Source organism: Dermatophagoides farinae, chromosome 2 (genome assembly GCF_024713945.1).
Source record: "Dermatophagoides farinae isolate YC_2012a chromosome 2, ASM2471394v1, whole genome shotgun sequence".
In the NCBI taxonomy this organism is placed as follows: Eukaryota; Metazoa; Arthropoda; class Arachnida; order Sarcoptiformes; family Pyroglyphidae; genus Dermatophagoides; species Dermatophagoides farinae.
In genome coordinates, this window is record NC_134678.1 from 3,829,550 (window position 1) to 3,853,110 (window position 23,561).

At 36.5% G+C, this 23,561-nt stretch overlaps 8 protein-coding genes across 12 annotated transcripts; 5 read left to right on the top strand and 3 right to left on the bottom strand.

Moving 5' to 3' along the window:
• Window positions 1-11: 11 nt before the first annotated feature.
• Nup205 (nuclear pore complex protein Nup205) lies at window positions 12-5,725 on the bottom strand. Of its 2 annotated transcripts, none has more exons than XM_047060256.2 (5): window positions 5,565-5,725; window positions 1,242-5,509; window positions 965-1,186; window positions 642-909; window positions 12-567 (listed from the first exon to the last, which is right to left on the bottom strand). In XM_047060256.2, exons 1-5 carry the CDS (start codon window positions 5,590-5,592, stop codon window positions 122-124), a joined length of 5,232 nt encoding a protein of 1,743 aa, XP_046916212.1. In that variant the 5' UTR covers window positions 5,593-5,725; the 3' UTR covers window positions 12-121. The 2 variants fall into 2 exon arrangements, with proteins under 2 accessions (XP_046916212.1, XP_046916204.1); XM_047060248.2 differs by having other exon boundaries at window positions 12-573.
• Window positions 5,726-5,780: 55 nt separating this feature from the next.
• LOC124496921 (WD repeat domain phosphoinositide-interacting protein 3) lies at window positions 5,781-7,685 on the bottom strand. Its single transcript, XM_047060491.2, has 7 exons — window positions 7,585-7,685; window positions 7,145-7,441; window positions 6,992-7,093; window positions 6,469-6,928; window positions 6,302-6,403; window positions 6,108-6,229; window positions 5,781-6,046 (listed from the first exon to the last, which is right to left on the bottom strand). The coding sequence occupies exons 2-7, from the start codon at window positions 7,290-7,292 to the stop codon at window positions 5,946-5,948; spliced, it is 1,035 nt and encodes a 344-aa protein (XP_046916447.1). The 5' UTR covers window positions 7,293-7,441; window positions 7,585-7,685; the 3' UTR covers window positions 5,781-5,945.
• LOC124496747 (vesicle-fusing ATPase 1) lies at window positions 7,621-10,940 on the top strand. The gene is made up of 6 exons (XM_047060311.2): window positions 7,621-7,948; window positions 8,021-8,121; window positions 8,189-8,288; window positions 8,359-8,562; window positions 8,627-10,399; window positions 10,471-10,940. The coding sequence occupies exons 1-6, from the start codon at window positions 7,946-7,948 to the stop codon at window positions 10,540-10,542; spliced, it is 2,253 nt and encodes a 750-aa protein (XP_046916267.2). The 5' UTR covers window positions 7,621-7,945; the 3' UTR covers window positions 10,543-10,940.
• An 87-nt stretch (window positions 10,941-11,027) lies between these two features.
• Window positions 11,028-12,465, top strand: LOC124496948 (uncharacterized). The gene is made up of 2 exons (XM_075735690.1): window positions 11,028-11,532; window positions 11,596-12,465. Exons 1-2 carry the CDS (start codon window positions 11,450-11,452, stop codon window positions 12,308-12,310), a joined length of 798 nt encoding a protein of 265 aa, XP_075591805.1. The 5' UTR covers window positions 11,028-11,449; the 3' UTR covers window positions 12,311-12,465.
• Window positions 12,386-16,048, bottom strand: Iswi (nucleosome-remodeling ATPase imitation SWI). Its single transcript, XM_047060267.2, has 2 exons — window positions 12,621-16,048; window positions 12,386-12,555 (listed from the first exon to the last, which is right to left on the bottom strand). The coding sequence occupies exons 1-2, from the start codon at window positions 15,857-15,859 to the stop codon at window positions 12,543-12,545; spliced, it is 3,252 nt and encodes a 1,083-aa protein (XP_046916223.2). The 5' UTR covers window positions 15,860-16,048; the 3' UTR covers window positions 12,386-12,542.
• A 109-nt stretch (window positions 16,049-16,157) lies between these two features.
• On the top strand, window positions 16,158-18,428 carry Tom70 (translocase of outer membrane 70). 2 transcript variants are annotated; one of them, XM_075735689.1, is made up of 9 exons: window positions 16,158-16,215; window positions 16,304-16,523; window positions 16,576-16,843; window positions 16,893-17,216; window positions 17,272-17,489; window positions 17,545-17,707; window positions 17,778-17,839; window positions 17,915-18,062; window positions 18,124-18,428. In XM_075735689.1, exons 2-9 carry the CDS (start codon window positions 16,341-16,343, stop codon window positions 18,327-18,329), a joined length of 1,572 nt encoding a protein of 523 aa, XP_075591804.1. In that variant the 5' UTR covers window positions 16,158-16,215; window positions 16,304-16,340; the 3' UTR covers window positions 18,330-18,428. The 2 variants fall into 2 exon arrangements, with proteins under 2 accessions (XP_075591804.1, XP_046916362.1); XM_047060406.2 differs by having other exon boundaries at window positions 16,158-16,523.
• Window positions 18,429-18,572: 144 nt separating this feature from the next.
• Der-2 (Derlin 2) lies at window positions 18,573-19,821 on the top strand. Of its 2 annotated transcripts, none has more exons than XM_075735691.1 (4): window positions 18,573-18,811; window positions 18,870-19,103; window positions 19,176-19,459; window positions 19,527-19,821. In XM_075735691.1, exons 1-4 carry the CDS (start codon window positions 18,710-18,712, stop codon window positions 19,615-19,617), a joined length of 711 nt encoding a protein of 236 aa, XP_075591806.1. In that variant the 5' UTR covers window positions 18,573-18,709; the 3' UTR covers window positions 19,618-19,821. The 2 variants fall into 2 exon arrangements, with proteins under 2 accessions (XP_075591806.1, XP_046916516.1); XM_047060560.2 differs by having other exon boundaries at window positions 18,574-18,805.
• A 108-nt stretch (window positions 19,822-19,929) lies between these two features.
• Window positions 19,930-23,361, top strand: LOC124496805 (Na(+)/citrate cotransporter). Of its 2 annotated transcripts, none has more exons than XM_047060370.2 (13): window positions 19,930-20,394; window positions 20,476-20,594; window positions 20,667-20,923; window positions 21,011-21,123; window positions 21,179-21,221; window positions 21,285-21,354; window positions 21,427-21,543; window positions 21,632-21,712; window positions 21,769-21,880; window positions 21,969-22,172; window positions 22,236-22,394; window positions 22,460-22,546; window positions 22,610-23,361. In XM_047060370.2, the coding sequence occupies exons 1-13, from the start codon at window positions 20,266-20,268 to the stop codon at window positions 22,823-22,825; spliced, it is 1,707 nt and encodes a 568-aa protein (XP_046916326.1). In that variant the 5' UTR covers window positions 19,930-20,265; the 3' UTR covers window positions 22,826-23,361. The 2 variants fall into 2 exon arrangements, with proteins under 2 accessions (XP_046916326.1, XP_046916333.1); XM_047060377.2 differs by having other exon boundaries at window positions 22,236-22,382.
• The last annotated feature ends 200 nt before the right edge of the window (window positions 23,362-23,561 follow it).

Below are 23,561 nucleotides of genomic sequence, written 5' to 3' on the forward strand. Positions count from 1 at the left end.
CAGCAAAAATATTTCAATATAGAAATTTAAACAATTATTTTAAAACAATACAATACAATACAATAGAGAAATGATGTTGACAAAAATCATGTAAAGATTAAATACGGATAAGGTGATGGTTTCAATTGCGAAGAAAAATTTGGCTTTTTGGACAAGTACTGTCATTAGCAATACTGGTCAATGAAAAGGAATGAGTATGTTTTAGGTAGACAATACGTTTGATACGGCGACTAAGAGCATCTATAAATACGTTATTATTCGCTCCAGAGACAGATTGTATCTTGGCAAAAAATACTTCGTTGAATGTTGATTCGGCTTGTGATCGCAGCAAATCAATATCTTGCATTAGTTCCAAGGATAAGTCAGCCGTTGTAGTCGACATGGAAAAATACATGTTGAAATGAGTCCATAACAGGTAGAGAGCTGATTCAATTATGGCAATACTTTCAGCTAAATCATTGGAGCGAGTTGTGCATCTATGAATAATGGAAACCAAAAGGCCAAGATTGTGCTTACAATACAATCGAGAATCGGTGTATGAGAGTGAGGGCTCGAATAAAGGTTGATCTGTTGCTGAAAATAGTATAAGTGGAAAAAATTGAATAAAAATTCAAACTGATAAGTTAACATTGAGTAATTACCATTGGACGAGACAAGTTGTACGCAGGCATTTAGAATAATAAAAACAATCTGACCGTCTGTTGAGGCCAAAGATTGTTCACCTGAACAAAACAGTGGAAGTAATCCAATAAAATTTGTTTGTAGCGTTCGATTTACATTCAAAACGAGACGGCCGATCAAACGTGAAACTAGCAGCAATAGTTCAGAACCGTTAACGCTTTCTTTAATTGTAGGGGCCAAACGGATCAAATCATGCAAAATTGAATGGGCCGATATAAACGAGCCAAACTGTATGAAAAAACGGTAAGGATATCAAGAATAGAGTGTGTTAGTACAAACAAACCTCTGAAATGATCTGCCTGTTATTGCTGATGGTTGTTATAGTGATCATGAGCCGTAAAATGTAGACAAACATCTTGAAACAAACAGGATTCTCGCATATCAAATATGGATACATATCAAAACATTGCAGTGATTCGAGCGTTTGAACCAGATCGAGGTTGTTTAGCAAACCATTCAGTAGGTAGTCAACGTTGGTAGATGAGAATATAATTAGCAATAGCATCTAAACAGAAAAGATAGAATGAAACATAAAGCCAATTTAGTTTTAAAAGGCTTACCATTTTTGATTCAAAAACGTAAAAAGCTTTGATGAATTCGTATTTGTTAGCTCGGATTTCTCGTTCGTCTGATAAAAGACTCAAAAGCAATTGTTTCAATGAACCATTCAGTATTAATTCATTGAGCCAATTGGTGCAATCGCAACGATTAAGTATGGAAATGGCCAGCATTTTGGCCACTTCATGACCAGCAAGAATATCTCGAGTAAATTTATCCAAAAGATTTGATGAGAATCGTAATTCTTTGAATAACAAAGGCGGCAACAAACGAAACAAGTACAATAAAGATGCATAGAAATTGATCCGTGCCCGCTTTTGTTTCGACCATATTAGCGAGGAATTCTCCAGTACGTGCATGATTGAACGAATGCATGAGGAAATGTTTGTTACACTTTTCGAATCGATTTCGTTTAATGCCCATGAGGCAATAAGAATGGTGGAAGAGATGGATCGGTAAAAATGATCATTCGTTGATGGATCCATAATTCTGTTGATGAGCTCAAGATTAATCTCGGCAAGATAACGAGATTGCATCTCCTGTTCCATTCCAGAGCCAGCAAGGCAGCTACACAAAATGATGACCTGCACTAATTCACACCATGATTCGATGAATTCACTTTTCTGCTTAACCATCTCGATCGATTGATTAACCGAAGTACAATAAAGCATTATCTTTTTGATCTCTTCACGGAGAAGGCTCGAAGAAGAAAGACCAATCTGAGTACCGAGAGCACGGATTTCATTGAACAATTTCTGATGCAACAAAGGTAGATCTATGGTCTTATCGACATTCAAACTTTCCAAGATGGTTTTCTGTAATTCTTTAGAATCAAAATAATCAAAGCTTTGCATGGTCGGGTGGTCATGTTCGAATACGAACGGATACAGGAAGCCTAGAATTCGAGGTTTTTTGGTCTCTTTGAACAAGAACGAAACGTATGATGAACAGTAGGATTGAAGCTTCTGTTCAGAAGTGATACGTATGTCAATCGCCAGAATCTTGAGAAAATATGTTATTTCGAATAGCAACGATTCGACAAGCTTTTGATCCATCGCAAACTGTGTGACGGTCAATCTATTCCAGAATTTTAAGTATTGAAGGTTGAATTCGTAGCTTGACCGTAGAACACGCAAAACGATCTCATTTGTATGGACGGATGAACACAATTTGTAGATAATGTGCATGCCTAATTTACGTTCTTCTAACAAATCTTGCCATTCAATAATTGAGCCATCGAACAATGAAAGAATCGAATGTAAACACGTATAGCTCTGACAAAAAAGACTAACGTTTTTTAGTGAAAACAGTTTACTTTCGATACCAATTAATTTGTGAGCAAACGTGTATTTGCTAGTGGCCGATCCCTGTCCCAAATAGGTGTCGATGAACAGGAGGGTTTCTTTACGCAATTCTTGACTATCACGTTCCAAGCATTCGACAAACATTTGATTAAACTGTTCGGATTTGAGCAATGGATTCTGTACATTTGAACAACACTGCATTAAGCATAAATAAGTCATTTCGAAATTTGCATCACATAACGAACGTAACAGTCGTAATGTATGGATAGCAATTTCCGACGAAAAAGGCAGCATCCGGAATAATATGACTAATCGATCTTGACGATTTGTGCGCGGATTGATATTGTTGAACAATGAATCAAATTTGACAAACGTTGATAAGCAAAGGCCAGCTGCCCCTCGTATCGATTCAAAGAAAAGGTCTTGACGTTGGCAAACTTCACGTAGCAATGACAATATGGTAACGGTACATTGTTCCACGAATCTGCATGTTTGTTGAGGGCCATGATCATAATCTTTTAAGGTTGGCTGGTTATAATTGACTTCCAAATAGGTAACACTCTCTTCTAAACTTGAAATAATATGCCGAAATAGGAGATTCTCCTGTAATATCTGTGAGAACACGGCCAACATTCGAGGAGTGAGTCCTTCGATAAAATCACATCGCTGTACAATGTTCAAGAGCAGCTGGTAAGCCAGTTTCATGACGATCCATTTTTCATTTTCATTCTTGAAGATACGATAGGAAGTTTTTAACAGAATGGAATCTATAATGAATTTAAAACAACTTTCAGATGAGCTCATCTGATGTATTGTCATGCGAGATTCCAAATGTGAGAACAAGGTGTTCATCAGTTCCAAGAATGCGATTGTTATTGGATATTCTTCATTTTTCACCTCGATCTCTTCGATTTCAATGGCGATACCGTTCTGCCATAATTTTGGATGACTAAGCATACCTGATTGATTATAGCGAGGTAATATAGTTTCGATTTCACGCCAAATAATGTTCGACACGGATGATACAGTGGAGAATGCGGCAAAACATTTCAGTATCTGAGCCTTTAACTCACGCGAAACAGCACAACGAAGGATAGACACCATGATTGGAATAAAAAGGTATTGCTGATTCTCAGCAATAGCCACACAACAGGTTCGATCATTTTGGACGATTTCCTCTAAAAGGTTCACGATAGCACAAATCGATTCGACGTCTGCTGTGGTGGCCAATTTTCGTCGGTTGCCTTGATTTTGTACATGTTGATGAATGTGATTATTGAAGCCAACAGATAACGAGAATGAAGCACTAATTCGTTCGGTATTGTCCGAACCTCGAACAGTGTTTAGATAATCATTTAGCGTTTCACTGAATGAACTTATAGAGAATTGAATGCTAGTGTGAAAACTTGTGTTCTTAATCAGATTGAACACGTTGAATGGTGAGTGGCGAGCTAGTGACCGAAAGAATTTAATGACAGCAGCATGCAATAGCTGTGGAAAAAAGGATTCGTGTAATGAACGAACGAATTTGTGTAGTACTTGCTGACGGGATAAAACAGATTTCGAATGAATCTGCTGTTGATCAACGTTAAGCCAAAAGTCATTAGATAAGCCATAAGGATCGGCATGATAGAAAGTTGCCAGAAAACGGAGAAATTTATCAAATTGAAGTGAGGCTTGAGACAAATTAGTGAAAGGTTTAATCGATTCAGCTGACAAAGCATTCAATATGATGCCCGATTCGTCGGCTTTGTCGCGTAACTCTTTAATCTTATGTGACATGTTCATAATCATATCACAGATGATTGAATGAATTTTATGAACGAAAAATTCTTCACTGTACAGATGTTTATTTTGAGCCAACAGTTGGTTAATGTTTTCGAATACATTCTCTTCAATTGCCCGATCAATTAGCTTTTCTTCGTCAATTTCTACCAAATCCAAACCAGGCAACGAGTACATGGACAATGTCTTGAGATTTAACGATACGGCCAATCGAATGATTGGTTTGATAGATTTGATGACAAATTCAGATTCGTCTAGTTTTGAAACAAATTCTGCGAAAGCATTCCCATTTTTGATCCACCAGCAAGCATCAATAGTAGCAGATTGTCGTTGCTCATCGTCCTCGAGTTCTTGGATAAAGCTGACATCCAACGCATAAAGCATGGACAACAACAATTCTGTGGTTACTGTATCTAAATAGGTACTCTCCAAACAACTCTTGTTTTGAACAAGCTCAAATATGCTGAACATTTCTTTTGTCGAAAGATATGTCTGTGCTGAATAATTGAATATGATGTTGGCCGTAATTTTTCGAATGTCTTTCATTGTGTCAAACACTTGTTTCCGGTATCTATAAGGTCCAAGGCCTCGATTCGTTTCTAACATATCATACTCGCGTTTGATATCGAATTCATTCAATATATTACAACAGCGTATGACTATGCTCTCCTCTTTTAATTCATTGACGAATCGATTTATGCAGCGAGAAATTTCTTTTGACAATTTTGATGTCCAACTGCGGCCACTGCTAACCTGAATTAATGTTTGTAAGGCGCTTAAAAGATTTTTTTTGCTATCGTAGTAGTAGAGAACGGCAACCGTTCCGCGGCTCATATCTGGAAAGCGGGAAAGTTGGTTCTGGCCGGTAATCAACAATTCCAATGCATTGAGTTCGTTCAGGTTGAATAAATCGGACAGGAGTAAAGCTTCATTCACCATGTCTTGGGGTATGACTTTTTTTAATTTATTCTGATTTTCAATTATCGTTATGCCATCATTACAAGCATTACGAACAACTTCACGGTGTAGTGAATTTTTCGGTGCATTTTTCATAGCGGAAATGAAATCGGCTTTATGTTTGATGAGTGCGCTTTCAAGCTTTGAACAAGCTTGAAGAGAACCATCGCGAATGGAATTTTTGATGAGATTATTCAATTGCCGATATGGTAGCCAACAATGGCCTGAAAAGAGATCATTTCATGTATAATGATCGAGATTGAAACAGATATTACTTACCGAGATCGATTTGATTGTCGACAACCATTATTTTCACAACAATAATTTCCCGTTATTGAATGATTGAGTTAAAATCGTGTGCTACAACCAAATTTCGGCGAAAAGGCATGTGGTAGCACTTGTACATGCACATTCACAATGGGCCAGAGTAACAAAAGATAACGATACAATCGATACTTGAAGTCAAATTCAAAACTTTTTTCTTTTCAAAATTAATAATAAAATCAAATTATAATTATTATTATTTGATGGATATGAAAAAAAGAAAAATATTTATACAGATTACACACGATTAGGCACTTTTCAATATGTAAATCATTTAATTATAATAAAATCAATGAGATTCAATGAGAAAAAGCATGAAACTGGTTCGAATTATAGTCATTCGTCAATTGTATCTAGAAATTGGGCATAGACATCACGTTTACATTCGCCTTTGGCATTAAACCGAAATTTGTAATAACTTCCATCAGCACATATAGCTTTTGAGAAACAATGATTAATGAGCGAATTGATACATGGATAAAATGAGATTCAACTAACCAATTACTGAGTCAGGCTCGGAACCAAAAGCACATATGCATTGAGCACCAACAGGCACTTGGAATCGAGTGAAACTCCATTTAGAACTGAAATATTTGGAAATAAAAGACGCCGAGGCTAAACTGGAATTGTTGAAATTCATAGATAAAGATTCATCAGCAGGTCAGTGTAAGGTATATAAATAGGTAACTTACTTGGACTGTTTATTTTTACGGACATCATCTACAGCAAATATATGTACTGTGCCGTGATCACTGGATACACAAAGCAAAGAAGAATCCTGATTGAAATTTATACTAAAAATCGAATCATATAACATTACAGAGGCATAAATGATAGATTTGACATTCAAATAACTAACCAATAGATGTTAGCAGCATTTGCCCCTCGCCGTAGCTCATTCAGTAGGATTCCAGTAGTCGTATCGAATATTCTTATTAGTGTGCCTTTCTCTGATGCTGTAGCCAATTTCGTGCCAGAAAGGTTCAATGCTAAACAACTCAATGCCGAATCGTGAGCTGTTATATCAAGTGGATGCTTTTCTCCATCGGCCAGATCGATAATCTGTACATTGCCGATTTTCCGTGCCGGAAAAGCCAAATAAGAATTATTACTGTTAGGGCAGAGGACGCCAAGACCTTTTGGATTTGAACAGGTTTCAAACACATGCAACTGCTGTGGTATATGGGTGAATGTGTACACTTTGATCATTGTCTCCAATATGACAACTATTCGATCACGACGAAGTTTGACAGATTTAACCGCCGATTGAAATTCCAATTCGATTACGTGTTTCTTTTTCAAATCATCCCAGACGATTACTGTCAAATTGATTCATTTGTCAAATTAGGCAATTGTTTAAAAATTGATTCAATATTTCATACGTTTTTTTGGAGAGAAACAAGGCTTATTACCACCACCGATCAAAGCCAAGTAATTACATCGGAATAGCATCTCAACGTAACCGATTCCTCCTCCAGTGAAATCTGTGGAAATTAATGTTATATACAAAAAAAACAATCTTTGACTCACTTTACCTTGTTTCTCTTTTTCTTTGAGTGGATCTGAATTGTAAACACGAAAACCATTCTGCAGGCCACAGGCAAAACATCCTTGGTCCTGATTGAATCCGACGAACAAAAGATTCTTGTTGTTCAATGATGAATCGATCTTTTGCACATTCATTTTTTTACCCTGATGGGATCGCTCGAATATGGGTGGATCACTTTTAGGAATTTATTTTTTCTACCTCTCTTTCTAACAATAAATGGCCAATTTATATCAACATGCATTCACGATGACTGTATAGATTTTTAAATGTTTGCAATCTTCACCTGATTGAAAAAGAGCCAATTTACGAATGTTTAATCGATTCCAATGAATGAATGTGGATGATGTATGGTTTATTTTGAAAAAATGACAACACAGAGTATAAACAGATCTTATAACCCATTCCGACAACTTTTCCCATACAAACCTTTGAGCAAGATGATTTGGCAGCAGCTGGTATACCAATGTTGAATTGTCATGCATGCATGTGATAAAATCGGTTATCTATGAATGTTTGGATCGCTCCATGACCATCAAAAACAATCAAATGGACACTCTCATTGATCGTATAGAGCATGAGTAGTAAATCTTTTGGAAAAACTGAGGGGCGACACATTCATTCTTTAAACTATAATATTTTTTCTTGCTCGGTCCTATATAATCTCATCGAATCCATTCACCTTGTATCGCTCAATTTGTTATTTTGAACCAGATTGAAAAAATTTTTGACATTCTGTTAGTTTTTTCATCATCCGTTAGTAGTCATAAAATTTGTAATAATTTACAAAATGGTAAGAAAAAAAATGTTGTTTCCATTTTAACTGGTAATGAATAAATAAAATTGATTGTTTCGCTTATTATAGGAACTGCAACTAAAGGTAGCCACTTGTCCAAGCGACGTCTTATCATACACAAATCGAGCTGTGGTCAATCCAAATGATCTACAATTATTGAACAATACCAAGTATGTCAAAGCAGGTATACATTTGATTCATATTGATATTTTCATCATTCTCTTTCGATTGATAAAGATATGCCGAGATTATCAACTCACAACATCAACATTTCATTTTCACACTCGAACCAAGCGACTTGATTCAGCGCAATTTCATTGGATTCAACGTGTTAATGGTTCGTCATTGGTTTTAGTCCTTAGTTTAACGTAAAATTGTGTGTGTGTGTGTGTTTTTTTTTGTCACAGAGGAAATGGGCATTACTTAGTACAAACGAATTGCTAATTGTTCGTCCATACATACCAGACATGAAGAAACATTCTGTGGCTAAAATGACTGTCACTGTAGAATATGTTCAGAAAACGAATGCAGTCGATACGTTCAACACAGATGAAATGGCGGCCGAATTCTTAAGACAATTCACACGACAATCGTTCACCAAGGACCAAATGGTATTGTTTCTATAATACAGTTTATCCAAATGATGATTTAATATCATTTATCTTTTCCTATTAGTGTGTTTTCAAATTTCAAGACAAAAAACTGTTAAAATTAGTGGTCAAGGGAATGGAAGCGATATCCGTTGATTTGGATAAAAAAGCAGATAACGGACCAAAGATTGATTTCGGCATACTGTTACCAAATTCGCAGATAATATTCGAGAAAGCTAATGAATCTGGCATCAAATTGACTGGCCATGCCAAAGGCAAAATTGTACATCAATCAATCATTAATCCAAATTGGGATTTCGAATCAATGGGCATTGGTGGCCTCGATAAGGAATTCAATGCCATATTTCGTCGGGCTTTTGCATCTCGTGTATTTCCTCCTGAGATAATCGAAGAACTCGGTATAAAACATGTTCGTGGAATTCTTTTGTATGGTCCACCTGGAACGGGCAAGACTTTGATGGCTAGACAAATTGGCAAAATGTTGAACGCTCGTGAACCAAAAATCGTTAATGGACCTCAGATATTAGACAAATATGTGGGCGAATCCGAAGCGAACATTCGTAAATTGTTTGAAGATGCTGAAGAGGAACAGACAAGAATGGGTATAAATAGCGGTCTACACATAATTATTTTCGATGAGATCGATGCTATCTGCAAAGCTCGAGGATCGATGGCCGGAACATCGGCAGTTCATGACACTGTCGTTAATCAATTGTTGGCCAAAATTGATGGCGTTGATTCGTTGAACAACATATTAGTCATCGGTATGACTAACCGCAAAGACATGATTGACGAAGCATTGCTTCGACCAGGTCGACTTGAAGTGCAGATGGAAATCAGTCTTCCGAATGAAGATGGCCGTGTTCAAATATTGAATATTCACACTAGTAAAATGCGCCAATACAAAAAAATTGCACCTGATGTCAACATTCAAGAATTGGCAACGTTGACTAAAAATTTTTCCGGTGCAGAAATTGAAGGCCTAGTTCGAGCTGCTCAATCGACTGCTATGAATCGACTAGTGAAAGCGACAAGCAAAGTGGAACTGGATCCTCAGGCCTATGAGAAATTACTTGTAAGCCGTAATGACTTCATGTTAGCCCTTGAAAATGATATCAAACCAGCATTTGGTACTAGCACTGAGACGATCGAACGTCTTATAATGGATGGTATCATCATATGGAACCAAATGATTAAAGAACTTCTCGACGATGGCCACTTGTTCACTGAACAAGTTCGATCTCCCGAAAGTTCGCATGGCATCGTCAGCATCTTGATCGAAGGCAATCCGAATAGTGGTAAAACTGCTTTGGCCGCTCGTATTGCGCTTGATTCAAATTTTCCATTCATTAAACTGTGCTCGCCGGATGACATGGTTGGCTTCACAGAACCGGCCAAATGTCAAGCTATTCGTAAGGTGTTTGATGATGCATACAAATCTACGTTAAGTTGCATACTGGTCGATAACATTGAACGTCTTCTCGATTACGGACCCATTGGACCTAGATATTCTAATCTAGTGCTACAAGCGTTGATGGTATTGCTCAAGAAAGAACCACCACCCGGCAAGAAATTGTTGGTTCTATGTACGACTAGTTGTCGTCAATTACTGTATGACATGGAATTGTTACCTACATTCACCACCGTACTTCATTGCCCAAATCTGACCACCGCCGATGACATGCTGGCTGTTTTGCAAGCTTTCTCCATCGATTCTGGCAATACCAAGTCATGTTTTTCCGTTCCAGAAATTCGACAAATTTACGAAATGACAAAAGGACGTCGACTAAGTATTGGTATCAAAAAATTGGTCGCTTATATCGACATGGCAAAACAGGTAAGAATGATGATGCTTCAACATAATTCATCATTAGATTTATTAATTTTAATGACATTTTTTTTTCGCAGATGGATCCTAATGCTCGAACCAGAAAATTCATATGTAAACTGGAAGACGAAGGGGCCATACAATTGAGCTGAATAATCATTAACATGTATACTCATGACAGTGGTTTTATTTCTTGTGCAAATTGTTTATTTATTCGTTATTTTGTTGATGCAGATGCCAAGCGATATTCATTCCAATCTCTATATCAATCAATCAATCTTTGTCCTTGTTTGTAGCCCAATTATTTTTCTCTAGAAAATAATCACTTATGGGTGTGTTTGTGTGTGTGTGTGTGTGTGCGTGTGATCCAATTCATTATAAATTTCATTGTTAGGTGTTATTTTTATTTATGCAATAATTAGACAATTCGACAATCAATCTGGTATTAATTAGTTGATACATTGAAAATATGGTACCAGGTTCAGCATTGTTGATGGCTTTCAGCCATATAAATCTAAGATTGAATAAAATTCCTATTGGATCACATTTATTTTTCATGTGGATTGGCCATTTATTAGTTGATAGAGAGACAACGACCCAGTTTTCTGTTATATTGCGGTTGTACATCGTGCATCTCCATGGAGATATTGCTTAACTGTACATGTCTATTAAAGAGAAAGAGAGAGAGATAGCAACGCTGGCCAATTGTATTGGTCTGATCAGGTTCCATCATCACCATGATTACGATCATCAACGGAAAGCAGCAAACCAACTAAAGCATCATCTTATCCCTAACTTTCGGTGCAATGGATACATAGGAGAGATGATAGAACCTGTTGGCTGAATAGGATTGTTATGTTGTCTGAGTGTCTGTCCGGTTATGTTACTAACATTGTTGGCAACGAACATAACCAACAGCTGTCGTCGTTATCTCCACATCATAACGCGTAGTTATTCTATTCTGTTTTTTATTTTGTGTTACAAAGTTCCATCATTATTTTTCTTTGAATGATAAATTGTAATGTTCCAATCGATCTATGAAGCTTTGACTTTTGTAACATGGAATTGGTCGATGGTACCCGAAACACAATGCCATGTCGATTCGACCGATCATTATTGCGTCAGCATTCCACTTCCAAACGGTATCGATCTTGTTGTCTATGCATACAAATTTACTTTTCCTATGTGTTGTGTGTATTCTCCAGTTCAATCATAGCAATTGCAATGGTACAATTTTTTCGAACATTCAATCAACAATGGCTAGTCTTGATAGGGGGTGGCCTATTATTCATAATAGTAGGCTCATCCATTTACCGTAATGGTGTTCTGAAGATGGATGAGAATGGCCACGAACGTTTTTGGTCTTTGACCAGCAAACGTGATCGATGGAAACGCTGTAAACGTACAGCACGCGAGAATCATGTATTCGAAAGTCACTTATCAATCAATATGCTGCCACAATGTTTTACAAGTTTGGATATCACATCATCATCAGAGGCGAATGCACAACTACAAAACCACGCTAACCGTTCTAGACATCTGATATTACTGCCAATCGATGCTGAACAAATGCTCAATGATCATTTACATCCTGATTCGGCAACTGTGGTTGATATTCATGGGAATCAACAACAACCGTTGCCAATTTCACAGGCAATTCATGTTACTACGGAAATCCATACATCGACAACGACAAACAATGAATTTGAATCTTGTGTAGACAACATTGTTGAATCGGCCATTAATAGTGGTTTGATGGAACACGATGATATATCATCTAGTGATCAACTGCAGTTAATGTCGCAAGAACAGACATCGCCAGATTCGAATTCTGATGATGATAATGAGAACATTAACAACGAAGCACCGCCATGCTATGATGATGTCATTACTGATGGTGGTCTTTACCGGACTTTATGATAAATTAAGAATAATCTGGGATGGATAGTATTAACTGTGATATAGAAGTCTCATTCTACCATTGTAATAATAATAATATTCTATAAAATACGTATCATTTATTGTTAATTTATTTGAATTGTAAATAAAGGGAAAAAATCGAATTGTATACAAAATGACGGGAAATAGTAATAGTACAATATGATAATTTTTATAATGAACATGAAATTTCAAATTAAATTTTGTAGTGGAGCTATTTACGTGTCCTACAGGTAAAAAATAATGATCAAATTAGAATGAGCTTTGAATATACATTTTCGTTTCGACTTACCTTCCGCTTCCTTTAGATGAGGTGGATTTACTACCTCGTTGATTTGTAGTCGTGGTTGTCTTTTTGGTGGCCAATTCTCGTTCTTCCAATTCTTGATTCTCACGTTCAATCAATGTGATGAGTGTATTGCAACGACGTTGCAGCTCGCTAGTTGTACGAGATTTAAGAAACCAATCGAATCGAAATTGTGGAGCTTCTCGAATGGCTAGTTTCAGATCTTCATACACTTGTTCGCGATCGACGCCCAATTTATGAAGCATGCATATGAGATAACGATCCTCCTCCTCGATGTAATTCTTTCCTTTATTGGCACCATAATTGATACGTAACTGATGGAATGGTGCAGAATACCGTTGCATTTTCATTTCAATAGCTCGTTTGATGTCCTGTCGTCGTTTGATGCGTTGTTCACCTTTTTCAATCTGTGCGATGATCTTTTCACTATCAGCCAATTCTTGATATCTTTCCCAGAATATTTTAGCATAATCGATAACCTCCTCAGGCGTTTTACCTTCGATCTCCTTGGAGATTGAATCAATATCCTCGCGACCATATTTTTCACACATCTTGATGAATTGATTGAAATCCCTTCGTGACCAATTTATAAATCCTTCTTGTAGCAATTCTTCTTTCTCTTGTTGTTCGTCCTCGGTCAGAGGTTCGCTCTTATCAATCAATTTTTGCTCTTGTTTTCGTTGTTTTTCAGCACCTTCGCCAAGATCAGGATTCAATGGTACTTTGTAGCCGATAGTTTTTCGGTAATAATAGATTTCTTTGTCTAACAATTCGAACAATCGAGGTGGAAAGAACTGAAAATCTTGTACGTTCGGCTGTTTCGGTGGCCGAGGAGCTTTGGGTGCTTTCGGTTCAGAAACACGTAACGCTTCTCGAAAATAAGCATCGACAGCATAGTTGGCTTTTCGTTCACGCTTTGGTGGTTCGATCCAAGCAAAAGTGGCCATTTTTTGTTTTTCTCGATAGTCTTCGCCTTCAAATTGATAGACACTGTCGGTATTTGTATCAAGCGTGAAATTCTTTAGCTGTGATTCACCCAAAGTTTCGAGACGTTTTTTCATCTCCTCAGTTTTAGATTCACCCTTTTTGAGAATTGCGTCTAGATCTTCATCGGTGATTTCACTGTCTTTCGATGCAAATATGTGATCGGCTCCATGACGAATCATACCCAATACTTCGTCTTTGCCTAACTTGTTGGCATTCGAATCGACAAGTCTTCCCTGTTGGATGACCAACGTATCTAAACGTAATTTGACTTCTGCTCGTTCGACGATACGTTCTTCAACTGTGTTTTCGGTAATCAATCGAAACACCCGGACAGTTTTCTTCTGGCCAATACGATGTGCACGATCCTGTGCCTGAAGATCTGCTTGTGGATTCCAATCTGAATCATAGAGGATAACAACATCGGCCGTGGCCAGATTGATACCAAGACCACCTGCACGTGTACTTAGCATAAAAAGGAATTTATCGCTATCAGGTTTGTTATATTCTTCTATGCTTCGTTCTCGATCTTCATGTGAAGTCTGGCCATCAAGACGGCAGTATTTATATCCACGCCATAGACAATAATCTTCGAGAATGTCAAGCATCCGAGTCATTTGACTGAAAACGAGGACACGGCTATCCTGTTCTTTAAGCCGTGGCAATAACTTATCAAGGATTGACATTTTTCCACTATTCTCCACAAGATGCATATCTGTCGTATAAGGTGGACCTGGTTCAGCACCATCAAACAAATATGGATGGTTTGCACATTTACGCAACTGCATCAAAATGTTCAATAGTCGAAGTTTGTCTGATTTACCAGCATTGTTAACAACGTCGATATCTTTCATCAGTATTCGCGTATACCATTCCCGTTGCATTCGACTAAGACCGACATAAATTTTTGTCTCAGCTTTTGGGGGTAATTTTTTTTCCACTTCACTTTTCAAACGACGCAAAAGAAATGGTCTTAAAACACAATGCAAACGTTCAACAAGGGATTTGTCGCCCAAACAGGAATTGGTGTTAAACCAGGAATCAAAATCATCCGATGAATTGAACACGTCGGGCAGCAGAAAGTTGAGGAGAGCCCAAAGTTCGTGCAAATTATTCTGCAACGGGGTACCGGTCAATAACAAACGATTGGTAGATTTGAATTCACGAATTATTTCTGATAGTTTGCTTTTTTCGTTTTTGATACGATGAGCCTCATCGATGACAAGATAACGCCAATTGAATTTTTTCAGCACACCCTTCTCTCTGATAACCATCTCGTATGATGTCACCAACACGTCGAAACTGTTGGGCGGACCCATGAGGACATCGCGAATAATCTCATTACGTGCGTCTTGATTTCCGATTAGACAAACAGGCTTCAACGTGGGACACCATTTCTTTATCTCATTCATCCAGTTAGTCAGAGTTGATTTCGGACTGATGACCATATGAGGACCAGCGCCATTCTTATAATGTTTCATGTAGCCGAGCAACGAGATGGTCTGCAACGTCTTGCCTAAACCCATTTCATCGGCAAGGATACCATTGATGCCATTCTCCATTAAGCTGATCATCCAATTCAATCCACGAACTTGATAGTCCCGCATTTCACCGTTTTTGATATAAGTAGGACTTTGTTCGAAACGAAAAAAACCAACTGGTTTCTTTGTAGCTGAAAGTAGTTCTTCATCTTCTTCCTGTTCGGTCATTCGATGGCGATGATCACCAGTAGTAGGAGCAGATACAGAAGGTGCTGATACAGGAGGTGCTGATACAGGAGGAGCTGTCGGCGTTTCTTTAGGTTTTGGTTTACGACCACGTTTGGCTGTCGTACTTGAATCAACCATTGGTGTCACACCAGTTGTCATGAAATGAGAGAAAATTTCAGTCTGTTTGAGTAGATAATCGAAACGTTTTGAACGATCTTCTTTGACACGTGCATCGAAATCATTGGATGAGATCATTTTGGAAAATTCGTCCACGGCTGATTCGGCAGGCGTTGTCGATTGAGAATCGTCGGGTTCATTAGATGAATCGGCTTTTGATTCCATATCATCCGCTTCCATCGGTGTTGCTGATTCGGATGGCCGATCATCTTGCCTTTCATCAATGGCCATATCAACGTCTTCATTCACGGTCGTTGATGCATCAATTTGGCATTTATCCTTCGCTTCATCTGATTTTTTTTGATCTCGATCCATCGTATCATTATTCACTGTGCTATCATTTGTTGCAGACATTGTAATCGATAATTAAATTGATGTCAGAATATTATGGACACGATTATTAACGTAGAATACAAGAGAATAATTTATTTAAGATGATAGTTGTCAATTTTTCATTGCTACACAAAAGAACAATAGAATTATGATCGAATACCTGAAACGTGCTGTAGCTACTTCAATGCAATGTATTCGAATAAAGCGAGTTGAAACATACTCTCTCTCTCCTACAGAGGCGCGCTATATTTTGCCAGATTTGCCAGAAAATTTTTTTTTCAACCCATGATCAAATTTCTCTGTTGGGAACATTTTTTCTATGATCATTTCTAAACACACACATGTGTTACTTTAATTCTCATCGTTTCTGAGTTCCAGTCCAATTTTAAACATTAACTTTATTGTTAGCTGTCTGGATTGGATTGTTAAACGATCTGTCTATAGACAACATTTTATTGTGAAAAGTTTTTTTTCGAAAATTGAATAAATTTCAAGTAAAACGATGCTCACTATAACGGGATTACCATCAAAATTAATGTCATCAAATCGAATAAAATTGATGTTATTGGCCACACCGGTTCTTATTGGCTCCGGTTTATGTCTTTACTACTATTATTATTACAATAATGGTGGAAAATCAAAGAGAAAGAAAAAAGATGAAACGAAAGAGGTGGTGAGAGATCCGGTTAGTATACCATGTTAGTTTTATATAAAGCTTAATGATTATTCCTAAACAGATGAAAATTAGATTGATTGAAGCGGTAGAACTTAAAAATAAAGGCAATCAATTATTCCGTACGAAAAACTATGAAGAGGCATTAAAGATGTATACCGAAGCAATACAATTGTGTCCACCAGACAAGCGTAAAGAAATGTCCACTTTCTATCAGAATAGGGCTGCCTGTCATGAACACATGAAACAATTCCAGCAAGTGATCCACGATTCGACCAAAGCCATCGAATATGATCGATACTATGTTAAAGCCTATCTTCGTCGCGGTAAAGGTTGGTATACTCAATCGATTTTTTCATGACTAATGAATGTTTTATGCAGCATATGAAATAATGGTCAATTACGAAGATGCTTGCTATGATTATTACGTTGCATCTAATTTATCACAGTTTCAGAATTCCGACTACATGAATCTCCTTTCCGAATGTATGGAAAAATATGCTTACAAACGAGCCGAACAGGTGATGGCCAAACGTAGCGTCTATACATTCCAGAAATATCTTTTCAAACATATTTTGAATAAATTTACTCGAGATCCATTGAAACAACTAGGAAAAAAAATAATGGGCAATGATTATGATTCAATCATTAGCCAATTGTTGACTAGTGATGATGATCTAAACGAAGATGATTCGTTGCTTAAAGGTATGATTGTCTATATTCGGATCATGCTTATTTACATTTTGAATGTTGCAATTAGGAACAATCGAACTGTACATTGGCAAACATGACGATGGCCGGAAACGATTGATGAGACTGATAGATACAAGCGATCATGTTGATTATAAAGTGAATGCATTACTCAAATTGGCCGAGCATTCGCTACAGAATAATCAACTTGAAAAAACTGAACATTATTTGACAGATGCAGCCGCTTTGGACAATGATAACCCTGATTTGTACTATGTTCGATCGCAGGTAAGTTCGGTGGACGAATATGCTTCCTCTCTAATATCCAATTCTATTCTCCAAGCTTCATATTGTTCAACGGAAATATGAGGAATCAACTCAAGATCTAAAACGTGCCATCGAATTGGATCCATCGTTTGTCGTTGCCATTGGACAACGATTGTACATAAAATACCAACAATGTATCATGACTAATAATTTTATTGGAAAAGAACAGATCATCCAAGGTGTGTATCATTTTTTTAATTAATATCTTTGTATTTGTAAGAATGTTTTTTATTGTAAATTTATTAACAGAATTCAAATCGCAAATTCAACGTTTTTCAACCTGTAACGAGCTATTGTTGCTCTATTTTCAGGTATGTCTGTATCAATTAATTGTTTAATAGTCCACCTAAATTTTTTTTTAATTTTTTGATGAATGAAATGGGCAGATTTTGCTAAGCGAAAACAAAACTAGCGATGCATCAACCATTGTCCAGCAAGCATTAGATAATGAGTCCGATGATCCTACACTTTACGTTTATCGGTCTCTCATTTGCATCGAGGAAAATTCGTTCGATAAGGCCAAAGAAAACCTGGGTAAGCTCAAATAGCTATATCATCACTATGATTATAATTTTTATTGCAATACTCCATTCAGACCAAGCATTGGAATTGGATTCCAGATGTAGTTTTGCCTACGAGATGCTATCCGATTTGTTCACCAAGTTGGAAAACTTTCCCCAAGCTATCGACTATCTAGAAAGAGCTATCAATAGTTCAACAACATTCGAAGATGTGAAAAATCTCATCGTCAAACAGAAAGCACTTACTATGCAGCTCCAATTTCAATCTATACAAGGATAGCGACCACATTGACTGTAAATTTAAAGCCATGTTTAAATTTAAATTTAAATGTAATGATGATTGTATATTGTTAATAAATGATCACCCATATATATGATCAACTGATTAAGAATTGATGCATTAATCATTTGATTTCTTAATCCATTTGTTTGCATCAAATCATCATCATGTTAATGTGTTTGAAAAGAATCAATTTGACTATTTCGATACAACTAGAGCGTTTGGCATTCGAAGCATGATGTTGCGTGCCAATAGACATAAACAAAAGTGGTCGTGCAAATTTACTGACGTCGCCTTATAGGAAATTTGATCGTCTGACATCTGATTCTTTTAATCTTTAACATTAGTTGAATATATACGTAGGAAAACAAAAGACCAAAATGGCCGAATTACCGACATTGTTACAGTTCTATATGTCGATGCCACCGGTAACCCGGGCCTATACTACCGCCTGTGTTCTGACAACGTTGGCCGTGGTAATTGTGATTTAATTGAATTAGAATTATATGTATTATTTTAATTATATGATCACTTATCTAGCAATTGGAACTAGTCTCACCATTTCAGCTTTATTTCAATCCAAATTTGATATTTCAAAAGTTTCAGATTTGGCGCCTCGTTACGACATTCCTATTTCATGGGCCACTGGGTTTCAGTTTCATGTTCAACATAATATTCACTTATCGACATTGTGCGATGCTTGAAGAGGGTACTTTTCGTTCCAGGACTGCCGATTTTTGTTACATGTTCTTGATTGGTGCTTCACTCATGTGTGTATGTTTCTATTTCCTTGATCATCTATTTTCCCTTTTTATCACACTCATTGATTTATTCTGATCTATATAGATAATGGGCTTTTTCGTAAATCTTTTATTCTTGGGTCACGCATTCACTATAATGTTGGTCTATGTTTGGAGCCGTCAGAATGAACATGTCCTTATGAGCTTCTTTGGCCTTTTTCATTTTCACGCTCCTTATCTCCCATGGGTTTTGTTTGGTTTCTCATTCATTTTGGGGAATTCGATTCTCGTAGACCTGTTGGGTATCGCCGTTGGTCATATTTACTACTATCTGGAAACAGTATGCCCACGACGGTTTGGTTTTAGGCTATTGAAGACGCCTTATTTCTTGTATGTATTTCTGTATGTGAATACATTTCCTTATCTCATTTTATTCGTCTGTTCATCCCGAGCACAGAGAGCGGTTGTTCCAAAATGATGAAGAAGAAGCCGAAGCTGCTTATGATTATGTTGATCCTAGGGTCGTCGATGATCGTGATGATCACTGAACATAAAAACAAACTACCCATTCTTAATGGTCTCTGTGATCATTACCTGTATCATACCGGATAGAGCGATATTTTGGCAATTGAGTTAAGCCAGTAACCCTGAAAGTAATATCTAAAAATTGTTATAATAAATCCTGGTTAATTGTTCATTGTATAGAAAGCATCACAAATAAAGTTTTATTTTTGATAATTGTTCATACAAAACGGCAAATTCTTCAAACTTTTTCTCCACAATGATTGGCCAAAACTGATGAATGTATTGGCAATGAGGGTGCTATGAAACGCAAAACCTAATGTATTTTTCTATGTCTAGATCTACTGATTATATGACCATCTATAATAATCTTTTTTTTATTACTCAGTCATTAAAATTATGGATTGAGGATTTTTACATTTTTTTTCTTGTTGATGAGGATTTTTATGTTGTTGCATTATCCGATTTTTTTTAAGGTAATGAGCATTAATCTGGTTGGACGATTGAATGATGATCAAATGCCAGCCGTCGTTATTTGGAACGTGATCGTGTACATTCAAACTTTTTAATTCCATTTTAACTTTTATCATTTTGAATCAACAAGTGTTCACCGACTCATCGATTCGAATGACTCCCCAATAGAAAGTGACCAGATTAATTGGAAAAAGATAAAGATGATCGATGAAGAGACAAGATCGAAACTGGCTATATGGTGCGCCATATTGCGACAAAGTTGGCGAGTCATATTTGGTTTAATTGTTCCAATTATTTTATCTCCGTTATTGTATGATTTGAATAATAAGGTATTGTAATGAAGTAATCATGTGTTACTGGTATGAATAACAAATCAATTTTTTTTTTCTCTCCTATTTATTGATGTAAAGTTGAACATGGGCGCTTATGTGTTGGCTCTAATGGTCCTTTATTGGATGTTCGAACCAATCAATCTTTACATAACGGCATTGATTCCAGTCGCATTGTTTCCGCTATTGGAAATTGCTACGTAAGTGTTATTTATAAAAATCAATTTGTTTGACAGACCACTCTGTGAAATTGTGGCCATGACCGATTGTAGAACAGAAGAGATAAGTCAGAATTACATGAAAGCAGCTAATATGATGTTCTTTGCCGGTTTGATGATGGGTATCTCACTTGAACATTGTAATCTCCATCATCGGATTTCACTCAAAGTGATTATATGGTTTGGTTCAAGTATTCCATTGTTGTTGGCAGGCGTAATGATTGCCACAATGTTCCTATCCATGTGGATCAACAATACGGCCACAACGGCCATGATGATACCAATAGTAGATGACATTCTTCATGAGCTAGGTAAGTTACCATATTCATATTATTAATAATTAATTTTACACTTTGAAATTGTTACATTGTCGCCATCTTATCAACTCTGATGGTCAGCTCTTATGAACAAGGATGATATTGAACAGCGCACTACCGAAGATGCTGAACAACTTTCAAACAAAAAAGATGGTGATGAAGATAAGAAATTGGATACTTCTTCAAAAAGACTTGTAAGTTTTTTATTCAATTGACGTAACGAATGATATTAGATTTGTGTGTGTGTAGAAAAATTTACGGAAAGCCTTTCTTCTGTCCATTGCTTATTCGGGTAAGTGATGATTTTTCCTCAAAAAAAATTCTAAATAACTATCCGATTAATGCTGAATGATAGCCAATATTGGCGGAACGGCCACTCTAATTGGTACAGGAACAAATTTAGTGTTCCAAGATGTATTTTACAAGTAAGTTAATATTACAAATACCATTAACCATGAATTACATACGAACATTATGAATACATCCGTTTCGATTAGTGATTATAAAATAGATATAAGTTTTGCCTCTTGGTTTTTCTATGCTTTTCCATCAGCATTTCTGACTATAATTGCCGCATGGTTATTACTATATCTACTGTACGCTCGTTCTTCAAAGTGAGTATTCGTAAAAACAACTAGTCTTTAAATTTTATTTGACATGATTCAAACTCATTCTCTTCGACAATTCTGAATATATTGACAGAAATATCACTGACACTCAACAGGCTAGTCAATGTATCAGACAGTCAGCAAGAATGAAATATTCAGATCTTGGTCCAATGACGTAAGTTTAGTATGGTAATGACTTGACCAATGAGAATATGACCGATTTTTGAATAGATTTCATGAATACGGTGTCCTAACATTCTTTATCATTCTGGTGGCACTTTGGTTTTCAAGAAAACCAGAGATAATAACTGGATGGGCTGAACTGATTTCCTCAAATCCACATGTTAGTGATAATCTTATGTCTCAATGCCATAAGTATCTGTCTCTAATGATGACTATTATATTTATTTATTGATGATTAATTCATTTAGAACATCAAGGATGCAACACCAGCCATACTAATCACAGTGTTGTTGTTCCTCATACCGGCCAATTTTCATCAATTCTATGCGTCAAACGGAAATGCAAGCAGCAAAATTCAACGACTTCTATGTTGGAACGTAGTTAAGACCAAAATGTCTTGGGGCGTAATTATTTTGCTGGGCGGAGGATTCGCATTAGCTTACGGTACCGAGGTTTGTCATCACATCGAACGATTCTCATCGAACTTGACACACTATTTTGGTTCTTAACTCCAGAAATCTGGATTATCTAGTTGGTTCAGTGATCAATTGAGACAGGTACGTCTGGATCCCATAGTAACCATGGTCGTGTTGGCTATTCTTAGCGGATTCATTACCGAAATGGCAAGTAATGTGGCTACAGCCAATGTCATCTTGCCGGTGGTCAGTAAATTGGTAAACTTTTTAAATGTTGAAATTTTCATGCAATTGACCTGATATGCAACACCACACTATCGTAGGCTATTCAAATGAACATCAATCCATTGAGATTCTTGATACCGGTTACTATCTGTATTTCGTTTGCGTTCATGTTCCCAGTGTCGACTGTAAGTCTATGCTTAGTTTTTGTTGAGTCACAAATTCTGAATGGAATCTATTTCTTTCATTAGCCGCCGAATGCAATCGTATTTGAATACCTCAAAATGAACATCAGCGACATGATCAAACCTGGCATATTGATGAACGTGATGGCCATAACAATACAACTCATCTCAATCAATACGTTGGGCGTTTGGATATTTGATTTAAAACATTTTCCAGAATGGGCAATCACACCATCACCCGCAAACCAGACATTGTCAATAAATATTCCTTCGATAGTGTGAATGGTTCGAGCGATTATTATACAGATTTCGAAAGCAATAATAATCATTATCCAGAATAAAACGATAATAATAATTATAATAACGATTATCCAAATATCGATGATAGAAATTTCGTCGATAGCTTTCAAGTTCTTTTCGTCGTTTACCAGCATTTCATCAACAATATTGATCGGCTGTCATGATCGAGTTCATGAATAATAATATTCAACATCGACATCTTTTATTATTCAAAATTATTTCACTTGAATTATGATATTTATGTTGAAATTCGGATTTTGGATAATAAACATTTTTCATTAAGAACAAATTGATCGATCCCATCCGATTATATTTGTATTTACCAGACTTCAGATGTTATGTATTGACATTTAATTTACATTCACAATCTGAATAGATTTCATCATTAACAATCTTAATTGTCTTTTTCATGATCGAATTTATGAATGATAATATTTCGGAATCAAAAACTTTTATTAATTTTTATTATTTCATTTGAATAATATCAAAGTCCAAGTTACCATGTTTTTTGAAAACAATCGAAATGGCAAAAACCAATTTTTTTCATAGATTGCAAGTTCGTTAATTTATTTTTAAAGAACGAATCGGAAAAATCTCGTATGCAACATCATCACCAGAATTGGTAGCGGCATTGATAAATTTTTTGCATATGCCGCTCCTTCGTAAAAAAGCTGGTCGATTTTCGAGGGTGATTGATGATTTGAATTTTTTTCGGCTG